The sequence below is a fragment of the Hoplias malabaricus genome, chromosome Y (genome assembly GCF_029633855.1).
Source record: "Hoplias malabaricus isolate fHopMal1 chromosome Y, fHopMal1.hap1, whole genome shotgun sequence".
Classification (NCBI taxonomy): domain Eukaryota; kingdom Metazoa; phylum Chordata; class Actinopteri; order Characiformes; family Erythrinidae; genus Hoplias; species Hoplias malabaricus.
The window spans coordinates 77,383,857-77,395,296 of record NC_089820.1 but is presented as its reverse complement, the minus strand read 5'-3'; the positions used below and the strand labels follow the sequence as shown (position 1 = coordinate 77,395,296).

Sequence of the window (11,440 nt, the reverse complement as noted above, 5' to 3'; positions counted from 1 at the left end):
GGTCCATTTATAAAAAATACCCATGCAGGGTGTGTTCCTGCCTTGCGCCCAGTGATTCCGGGTAGGCTTGGGCCCAACCGCGACCCTGAACTCAATAAGCGTTTACAGCACGAATGAATGAACAAAGCACTATAACCTGTGCTAATACTCTTTCCTCTGTAAAATAGCGACATCTAGTGGCCGCATGCTGGCACTACATTCCTTGCAAACGTCGATGAATGTACTGTATATATTTACGACAGTCCAGAATATAAACACAGTGATCTTCTCTGGGCCTGACCTCAGAAACCTTTTTGTGGCTGAGAGCAATCAAATTCTCCAATGTCCCAGAATACTGTAAATATATACTTTTATTGATTTTCTATAGGGTATTGCTATAATCTCCCATGGTTGTTATGGTTTTGCTTGTGCACCTGATAGCGTTTATTTCAGTCAGTCCCACACACAGACAGACTCTTCTGAAATGTATTTTCTTTAAAGGTTTTATGTTTATTAAGTTAATGTAAGTTTATCAATGCAATATTTTCACTGTACATTTATCATTTCCACTTCCTTTTAAAATGAATTCTATGCATCTAACAGGCAAGCAACCTGCAAAATATTCCTAATCTAGAGAATCTTTTTATGTAAAAAGTCTAGTTTTAGTTTCTAGTAATATGTGAATCTATTAACTATTAAAACAAGCATTATATAAAAACAAAAGTTAAAATACCTTAAACATTGCATATAAAACAGAAGCATGAATGCAGTATTATTATTGGAACAGTTCTCAGTAAATAGTGGGGAAGAAAAAAAAAGCAGTGGAATCATTTACGCAAATCCCTTCTTCTTCACGTTGAGGGTCTCATAGGTGTCCTGAGCATGAGGCTTCAGACCCTGTTTGTGTGTGTGTGGTGTGTGTGAGTGTGTGTGTGTGTGTGTGTGTGTGTGTGTGTGTGTGTGTGTGTGTGTGTGTGTGTGTGTGAGAGAGAGAGAGAGAGAAATATATTAGTCTTATATTTAAATCTTCATTACCAGATTTCATTAAACAAATATTTTACATATTATAGTTATGATATATGGATAGGCCTGTCACACTAATTACATTACCGACATATCATACAACATATGAACATTTCCTCAATACTTATTGCTGACCTCAGTTTCGCTCTCTGTGTTTACTGGCATGTTTGTTTCCTTAAGAATGTAAAGTACTTCTTCAAACTGTTGTTCTGTTATTTATTTATTTGGGAAGCAGGGGCTATTCCACAAAGCAGAATTTATTAGTTTAGCTCAGGGGTTGGCAACCTTTCAAAGAGCCATTTGGACCCATTTCACACAGTAAAGAAAACACTGGGAGCCACAAAACCCTTTTGAAACTCTAAATGAAATAACACTGGGTTATTTCATATTATAAAACAGGGTTATTTTTGCCTTTGTGCTGTGTATAAACAAACTATACTGTGTTACATTTATGAAATCAATGAACGACTGCTGAGAAAATGAAATAACATTTCTGCACGCAACAAAATATTTTTAACTCCGAAAAATAGATGTTGTGTTGACGGTTAAGTAAAAAACTTAATGTGTATTTGAGTCTTCGTCGTAATGAAAAAAAAAACATTTTTAACTAGGAAAAAGACGTTGTGTTGACGGTTATGTAAAATACTCAATGGCTATTTGAGTCCTTGTAGTAATGGGGAAAAAAACCCGCCCAACTTAAATTATCCACTGGCAGCAAACAAAAATGCAGTCAGCTGTCAAAAAGTACAAGAAACCGCACACTAGCGGGTGTCGCACGTTAGAAGTTGTGACGTATATTAAAAGCGACAAAAATATTTCAAATATTAAAATATTTTAGATGTTACAAGATCGCCATAATCGTCATATAATTACATTGTGAAAATAAACGAACTAACATTAAAAACATTTTAATTAAATACTCATTAATTATTTTCAAAAGCTGAGGGGCATCAGAGGGATCAAAGAGCCGCGGGTTGTCGACCCCTGGTTTAGCTAGATAAGTTAAAGTCAAAGTCAAGCCTGAATATTAGGAACAGAGCTGAGGGAGAAGTAAACTTTGGGCTGAAGTTAGCTGTCTACACTTTGGGCTTAAATTTGAGACTTTACATTTAATTTACTTAAACTCCACCAAGTTCAGATTATTTATTTTTTAGGGAATATTTCTCAAGAGGTTAGATTAAATATTCCACTTCCAAAGAGAATAAATAAATAAAATTATATAGCAATAAAATAGACAATAAAAATATATAGCAAACAGGCTAATAAACAATCAATTAGCCTGCCGTTGCAAGCTTGCTAGCATTGTGAGACTGAGGCAGACGTAGCCAGTAGAGGGAAATGGCAGTGACCATTGATTGGGTGCCTAAATCTTTTGGACAGTACAGTGTTCACATGTTCTGAAAGATTAAAACTTAAGACAATCTTCAAATGCCTGCTTCTTTTGTGAACCATTCTGGTTGAGACATTTCTGTAGGACAGAGCTAATCACACCAGACCACACTGAATGACTTTGAATTTTTTTGTGGAAATAATGAAATAAAATAAATGTATTTGAATGGAACTGCTTTTATTTTTGGATTGTTTCTACTTGTTCATTTGTCATTAAGTGTTCACATGTCGTAAAAGCCAGCATTGTATGAAAACAGTGGAATTATTGAGATTTTGACTTGATGACAACAATAAATTGGGAATTGGGTTTTTTCTGTACTGGTAACTTACCTGGTAGATGCCTTCTCCTTGTTTCTCCTAATTTAAGAGAGAAAATAAAAAGTTTGATTAAAATATTTCTGTGACCAAAGTTTCTCAAGACTATGTGGCGTGTCTTGTTCCAGTTTTGTGGTAAGTGGTGTCATCTTCCTATCAAAAAACAAGCATCAGTTCCTGTTTCTATCTCCAAACTTTTTAAAGGAGTGTTATTTTGGGATGATCTCAGACAGAATGGCGACATAAGTAGGTAACAAAGCGCAGTCTTTTTAATGCTCTCTCTGAGTTTAGAGAGCAGCCATATATTTGTTGTGGAGTTCTGTGGAAACGCTGAGGTATGTGTATATGTGTGTGTATATAAATATCTGTTAGTGGTCAGTACTCACACAGGAAGCAGAACCAAGAGCACACAGCCTCACAGAGGAAGTGAGGAACAGACGGTGGGGACATAGACCAAAAGATTAAATAGATACCCTTTTAAAAGGGTGGGTCCCTACCTCTGCCTGGTTGCTTGTGTTTCCACGCATCTGCAAAGCACAATAGTCATTATTATCATTGTTGTAATGGGGTTGTTATTATTGTTGTTTACAATAGTATACACACTATAAAAACACACAAAATAGAGTTTTCAATCAAATGCATTATTTAAGATTATAATTCCCAAGGTTTGGGCTTAAAACATATCTTTAAATACATAATATATAATGAAGAAAAACACAATATGTCCAGATATTTCTAGATATTTCTAGACACCTTCTGTTGACACAGACATTCAAATTTGTGTAGAATCTCTGTAGAAACGCATGAAATAACATGAGATGCTCTGTAGCAGCTGCGAGTGAATTTTGTGATTCAGATCTTAAGCAACTAATATTATGTACCTGGCCGCTCTACAGTAGTCATGTCTGAATGCCATCAAATACTCACAGAAATGATTTAACATCAAGTCTAAAGCCTTCCCAGAAGAACAGAGGCTATTACTGTGTGAAAGGGGAAGTGATGGAGCTGAATGTTACCAGAAGAAGTTTTTGGATGACTTGTGTCCACAAACTTTTGGCCACACAGTGCAGTCTCTGCCATAAATGTAACTCAGGGTGAGTTTATATTCATAGTTCTGTTTCCTTTATCTACTCACCACTAACTGTGAACTCAGTGGTTCAATGAATCAAACAGGAACACACCCTGGATAAGGTGCCAGTCCATCACAGGACATCACACGTCCATCCAGTCACACACGCTCACACCTACACCACTCTCCTATTCACTCACTCAATCAGAGTGATTCAAACTGACACTCAGACCTGTGGACAATTCCACTCCGCCAATCCACCTAGTCTTTTGGACTGTGGAAGGCTACTAGAGCATCCAGAGGAAACCCACGTAGTCACAGGAAGAACACACCTAACACCTCACAGAGACCGAGGAAAACATCGAACCCAGGGCCCGGGCCCCTGCAGCTGTGCAGTAGAGACACTACCTGTAGGACCATCAAGCCGCCCTTCAATTCTTTCACACTCTCACATCAATGTTCACAAAGTGTTCTGCTATATTTTGAGTATAACTTTCAAGTTAAAAAGGAGCAACGTGTGACATATTGCAGCATGTTATTTTCTGCAGATGAAGTCATCGGACATACGCAAAAAAAAAAAAAAAAAAAAAAAAGAACTAGGTGGTAGTGCAACCCTATTTCATGATTGCTGCTTCACACACACACACACACGCACACACACTCACACATACAGAGATACTGACCGTAAAAAGGCTGCTTTTGCCTGTGTCGTTGTCAGTAAGTCAGTGGTGCCTCCATCATCTGAAAGCTTTCTATTGAAAATGCTTCTGTTTTGGTTTTTTAAAGGAACAGTAACCTTAAGTTCCCTTAAGTCCGCTTTGTGCATCTGTGCGACTTCATGAACCAAAAAAGAATTCCGTTTTTACACAACCATTTCCTAGCTTCTCCTTTAGAAAGGAGCAGGCTGTTTTTCTCACTGAACCTTTAAGACTGAAGAAACTAAATCCAAAATTTGTTAGGATTCTGTGTTTCTGATTTAAAAATGTTAAAATATGTAAATATATGTTTAATACGAACAGTGCTTTGACCACTAGCTGTAAATGAAGATGGACTCACCCTCAGTCTGCAGTAGAGGATGGTCAGAATAATGCCGTAGATGACCAGAATCCCATCCAGAATATAACACACTCCTCCGTTTTCAATAGCGGCTGAAAAAAAGTTTCAAATTTCCTTAGATCCTTTACTCTCTGTACACAAACATATGTAAAATGTCTGTATACAAATATATATAAGGATTATGTAATTACAATAAATTTAATTATATTTTATGTTTTAAAATTCAATTTTCAACTCTCTGAGTAACATTAAATGTATATGTTTTTAACTGAATTGTTCATATAAGACACAATAGACATTTGCTAAACCTTTATTATGTAATACACAGCCCAGCGCAACAAAAAAAAGTAAAAATATTTTTGGGTTTCTGCGCATGATGTTTCTTAAGCAACATTACAACTGACCTTTTTTTTAAAATGAGTACATTACAATTCTTGACAAAGAGATTGTAAAATATTCTTTAGGCATTCACATGATAAACTGCAGACAGTCTCAGTTTTTCATATTTTTCCTACACAGTTTTTATCCAGATATAAATTCTATTGTTATCATAATTATAAAATAATCATGAAATACACTAAATATATATAAACTCTGAGATCATACAGTTATCTAATTAATTTTATAATTTGAAGCAAAAATGTAAATTATGTAAAAACAGTTCTAGGTGATTTCCATTTTCATTCAAATTAATTTTTTTAATTTTATTTTATGGATTACATTTATTCGTATAATTCTCATAGTATTAAATTTGACTTATTTCCATGTTGGTTTACAAAACTGAGAGAAATATTTAAAATGAAATATCCACAATGTTTCAATACATATCATAATATTGTACTATGTTTTTCATTTCATAAAATTATATTTACAAAATGTTGACGGTGGTGGTGGGGGAGGGGGGGGGGTGTATGTCAGTAACCGAATCATCGTATGTCAGTTAAGGTACAGAGGAACCGCAAAACTAACAGAACCGACTAAATTTCTGAAACTGTGAGAAAAAAGTAAATCTATTTTTGTAAATATGTTTTTAATCATTTTTGACCACAGAAAGTTTAAAACTGACCAGACACTGGTGTCTACAACACTGACTGTTTCAGAGATGAAGAGATATGAAAATGTTCTATTATAAATGTAATCTAATTTAAAATCTAATCAAATCACAAAGAAATAAACCAGGTCTTACCAGCGGCACCAACGTTCAGTAAAAGGACAGTGATCCCTAACGCGTTCATTCTCACAGTGTTGCACTGAAGGCTGTTGACTGGAGCAATGGCCGAGCAGGGTGTTGAGGCTCTGAGTGTGTGTGAGTGTGTATGTATATGTGTGTGTGTGTGTGTGTGTGTGTGTGTGTGAGAGAGAGAGAGAGAGAGAAAGAGAGAGAGAGAGAGAGAGAGAGAGAGAGAGAGAGAGAGAGAGAGAGACCGAGAGAGACAGAGAAGTTGTGTGAAAGCAGCTCTTTAACAGGAAACTGTGGTTTGTGAAAGAGTAGCCACTCAGACTATTAGAGACTGCAAGGCCTGAGCTTTCTCACACCATTCTCGTGTATTTTTTACCTTTCTGTTTTCTTATTACTTTTTCCTCTCAATTTTTAGTTTCATCTCCATCTTCGCTCTTGTGCTCTTTCTGCCATTTTTTCTCCTCATCACTGTTTCATTCCCTCTTTGCTCTCTCTCTTCTTTCACTCCTATATTCCTCTGTTCTGTCACTAATATTCTCTTATTCGTTCACTGCCTGTACACTTGTGTTTTTTTCTCCCCATTTCTTTTTCCATTCTCTCTGATCACTCTTCTTTCACTCCTCCTTACCTCTGTTCTCTAACATTGTTTCTGTCATAATCTTTCAGTCTCCACGCTTGCACTCTTTTTCCTTCTCTTTCACTCTCTCTTATTAGTTTTGTTTCTTTCTTTTCATTATTACTCTTTCAATCTGTCTGTATTTTGCACTCTTTTGTCTCTCACTGAGTTTTATACATAGTTAACGCACACAAACATGTGAGAAACTGGACCCTTTAAGTCTACACAAAGGTGCTATACTATTTTGTGTTTAAATATATGTGCATCTAAAATAGACTGTGGATGAGGTTTTGTAAGAGGAGGCTATGAAATCATGTCCAAATCATTTTCCTGCTTCATTACAGCTTAAGCTACAACAGTCTGGCCTCTAAAGTGGAAGCCAAAGCAAAACGGCCTGTTTAGACCCTGCTGGGTTTGACCTCTTGTTTGGCGTTTATAAGGTGAAGTGCAGAGAAATAGTCCCAAAAATGAAAGATGTGATTTGATACAGCTGAAGGAAGTAGCTGTGTTATCTAAACCTAATGGGGTGAGGAACAGATTACATTAAGTATATGATAGAATCCTCCTGGAATACACAGTACCCTTCTACCACAGTTAGCCCTATCTGCACAGTCTTGTGGTGAAGTGCTCTGACCATGCTTGTGTAAACGGCACTTTATTTTTTTCACAGAAACCTATGTGGTCATTCTGCTGAGAACCAGTTGCTAAATACTTCATTTATGCTGCAGCTGACGCTACTAATTTTACTAACCTTTCTTTAGCAATTTAGCAAGTAATTAAAAAAATAACGTTAGCTAGCACATGCTAGTGAGGTTTATGCTAGTTCAGTTTTTGATGTGTGTTTGTATTCATGTCATAAAATACATTTTTAGTGTCCGTTTATTAGCCTTTATTTACATGTACATAGTTGTCAGTTAACAAATACAATGCTTTAAATGATAAACAATCTGCTAACAGGATGGGTTATGGATCTTGGTTCCTCTCAAGGTTTCTTCCTCGTGTTCTTGGGGAGTTTTTCCTTGCCACCATTACCCAGATCTCTTTAAAGTAGCTTTGAGATGATGTTGTGTTTTGAAAAGTGCTTAAATTAAAATTTAATTGCTTGCTCGTTTGATTGAACATTGAAACATGACTAAAATGTTTGTATCAAATTATGATACTGTTTTGTCTTAAGGAAAGTGATAGTAATTCATTTACAGTTAAATTAAAGGTTTTACATGTTTCCTACACTTTTTTGGTGTAAAGTCAGTGAATTTGTCTAAATGTTCAAACCAAATGTGTATTCACACTGCACATAAACCAGAACTTAGCTCTGTTTGATCTGGACAGAGACCATTTCTTTAGATCAGACCAAATTTTTCTTTAAAAGTTCTTTATTCTGGACCATGGTCTAAGGCACTGTTTGGACCAAAGTAGGTGTCAAAGCAAAGCTGTTGGAGGCCTCCACCATGATTCTGAACTGGCATTTCTACTCCTCAGTGAGTAACCCGATGGCTAAATGTTACATGTCTGTTTTTACGAATGCCTGGCTGGAATAAACATGATTTGTTGTTGAGCATCATTGTGCTCGTCTGTTGGATGGGAGGGTGGAGATATGGCTGAATTTTGGCTTAAGTGTTTGTTTTGGTCTGAGATTGTGTTGCTTTAGTGTGACAGTTACTAACAGAATGTGAAATAGCATCTTTAAAATAAGGACAGAATCTCTGACACATGCAGGTCACTAGGTGTCCGTATAATTACAGTGACTTGCAAAAGTATTCGGCCCCCTTGAACTTTTCAACCTTTTGCCACATTTCAGGCTTCAAAAATAAAGATATAAGATTGTAATTTTTTGTGAAGAATCAACAACAAGTGGGACACAATCGTGAAGTGGAATGAAATTTATTGGATGTGTCAAACTTTAACAAATAAAAAACTGAAAAGTGGGGCGTGCAATATTATTCGGCCCCTTGCGTTAATACTTTGTAGCACCACATTTTGCTGCAATTACAGCTGCAAGTCGCTTGGGGTATGTCTATCAGTTTTGCACATCGAGAGACTGAAATTCTTGCCCATTCTTCCTTATAAAACAGCTCGAGCTCAGTGAGGTTGGATGGAGAGTGTTTGTGAACAGCAGTCTTCAGCTCTTTCCACAGATTCTCAATTGGATTCAGGTCCGGACTTTGACTTGGCTGTTCCAACACCTGGATACGTTTGTGAACCATTCCATTCTAGATTTGGCTTTATGTTTTGGATCATTGTCTTGGAGGATAAATCCCAGTCTCAGGTCTCTTGCAGACTCCAACAGGTTTTCTTCCAGAATGGTCCTGTATTTGGCCCCATCCACCTTCCCATCAATTTTGACCATCTTCCCTGTCCCTGCTGACGAAACGCAGGCCCAAACCATGATACTGCCACCACCCTGTTTGACAGTGTGGAGGGTGTGTTCAGTGTGATGAGCTGTGTTGCTTTTACGCCAAACATATCATTTTGCATTGTGGCCAAACAGTTTGATTTTGGTTTCATCTGACCAGTGCACCTTCTTCCACAGGTTTGGTGTCTCCCAGGTGGCTTGTGGCAAACATTAAATGAGATTTTTTTATAGATATCTTTGAGAAATGGCTTTCTTCTTGCCACGCTTCCATAAAGGCCAGATTTGTGCAGTGTACGACTGATTGTTGTCCTATGGACAGACTCTCCCACCTCAGCTATAGATCTCTGCAGTTCACCCAGAGTGATCATGGGCCTCTTGGCTGCATCTCTGATCAGTCTTCTCCTTGTTCAAGATGAAAGTTTAGAGGGACGGCCAGGTCTTGGTAGATTTGCAGTGGTCTAATACTCCTTCCATTTCAATATGATCTTGCAAAGTGCTCCTTGGGATGTTTAAAGCTTGGGAAATCTTTTTGTATCCAAATCCGGCTTTAAACGTCTCCACAACAGTATCTTGGACCTGCCTGGTGTGTTTCTTGGTCTTCATGATGCTCTCTGCACTTTGAACAGTACCCTGAGACTATCACAGAGAAGGTGTATTTATACAGAGACTTGATCACACACAGGTGGATTCTATTTATCATCATCAGTCATTTGGGACAACATTGGATCATTCAGAAATCCTCACTGAACTTCTGGAGTGAGTTTGCTGCACTGAAAGTAAAGGGGCCGAATAATATTGCACACCCCACTTTTCAGTTTTTTATTTGTTAAAGTTTGACACATCCAATAAATTTCATTCCACTTCATGATTGTGTCCCACTTGTTGTTGATTCTTCACAAAAAAATGTAATTTTATATCTTTATGTTTGAAGCCTGAAATGTGGCAAAAGGTTGAAAAGTTCAAGGGGCAGAATACTTTCACAAGGCACTGTACCATCATAACGTTAACATAATCATAACATAAAAAAGAGTCATTAAAGAAAATGATTACTGTTTAAACCAGAGGGTTTCTTGACTTTTTGCACGTTACATTTTTGGGGTTAAAAGGATTTAACCCAAATCCTAAAAAACTTCACCAGTCTTTGTAAGGAAATTCCTGAAATCAAATTATCATATGTGGTCGTACCTGGAGGTGCATCGATGACACTGAGATGAACAGGAATCTGTAGATATTTAGATTTACACCAGTACCAGCCAGCATCACTCTTCTTCAGTTCACTCATCTCCACAGTAAAGGACCTTATTCCATCATCACTGAGCTGCACTAATGAATTCTGGGATGTCTTAGACCTCCCCACTGTGTAGCACCTCTCGTCTTTAGATCTGCACCATTGCTTCTTTTCTTTCTGATGCTGAGAACTGTACAGACACTGGACACTGACATTGCCTCCTTCCTGACCAGTTACACTACTCTTCACCACAGACAGATCAGGTTCTGGACACAGACATGGGTGATTTAGAAAGAATGCCTGGGTTCACTACAGTGAAACATCATTTACAGTATGTAATATTTGCTGTTTTTAAATTATTACCTGATTTGACTTTGATAAACATGGCTTCATTAAGATCTGCCCCCATGTCAATCTCCACAACACACCAGTATTTTCCAGTGTCTCCATCCTGCAGATCTCTCATTGTCACTGTAAAGAGACTCTGAACTGGGGAGTCAGTGACTACTAATTTATCATTTGTCGTATTGGCATAAGCACGAATCTTACAGCTATTGAAATCTCCTCCAGCATGATAGCACCAGTATTTCCTGTGTTTGTCATATTCATTACCATAGGGACATGGAATAGTCACAGATGATCCAGGCTGAAGCATTAACATCCTTTCACATTCAATGTCTGGAATAACAAAAACCGAACAGTAAAATTACTTAAACAACATTTTCTTCCAAAAGTGCCCCCGTGTCTCTTCCAATAAATAATATTTGGAGCTATAAACCGGATGTGTACTAAGTAATATATCTGAACGTTTACTTACTCTGAATAAAGTAAATGAAGAACAGAAGGAACATGCTGAAGGTTTTCTTGCTGCTCCTCTCCTCTGTGTCCTTAGAATTGTGGCTGAAGCAGCAGAACCAGTTCCTTTTTGTTATAACTCAAATGAGCTCATAACATAATGGAATACAGGAACTTACTGCTCCACCTTCTGATGTTTTCCACATTTCATAGTGGCAAACAGCTCATTTCTATGTAAAGATGTAGTGGAGTAAAAGTGTCCTAATCAGAGGAAGAAGCCACAGACTGTATTGTGCTGTTCTCAGCCCCTTTTCACTCCCCGTGTTCACTCTCAGGGCAGCTGCATATGCCCTTTACTCACACCCTGTGGAAACGTTGACCTTCCCCATATTTGTTTTGTTCCCGTCATGAGACAAGACAGTGGCCACCCACAAAGC

General features: G+C 37.5%; 1 protein-coding gene across 1 annotated transcript; it reads right to left on the bottom strand.

Annotated features, from left to right (window-relative positions):
- Nucleotides 1-483: 483 nt before the first annotated feature.
- Nucleotides 484-11,131, bottom strand: LOC136678760 (polymeric immunoglobulin receptor-like). Its single transcript, XM_066656893.1, has 7 exons — nucleotides 11,026-11,131; nucleotides 10,572-10,886; nucleotides 10,166-10,474; nucleotides 4,832-4,923; nucleotides 3,204-3,233; nucleotides 2,722-2,748; nucleotides 484-876 (listed from the first exon to the last, which is right to left on the bottom strand). Exons 1-7 carry the CDS (start codon nucleotides 11,057-11,059, stop codon nucleotides 811-813), a joined length of 873 nt encoding a protein of 290 aa, XP_066512990.1. The 5' UTR covers nucleotides 11,060-11,131; the 3' UTR covers nucleotides 484-810.
- Nucleotides 11,132-11,440: the final 309 nt, after the last annotated feature.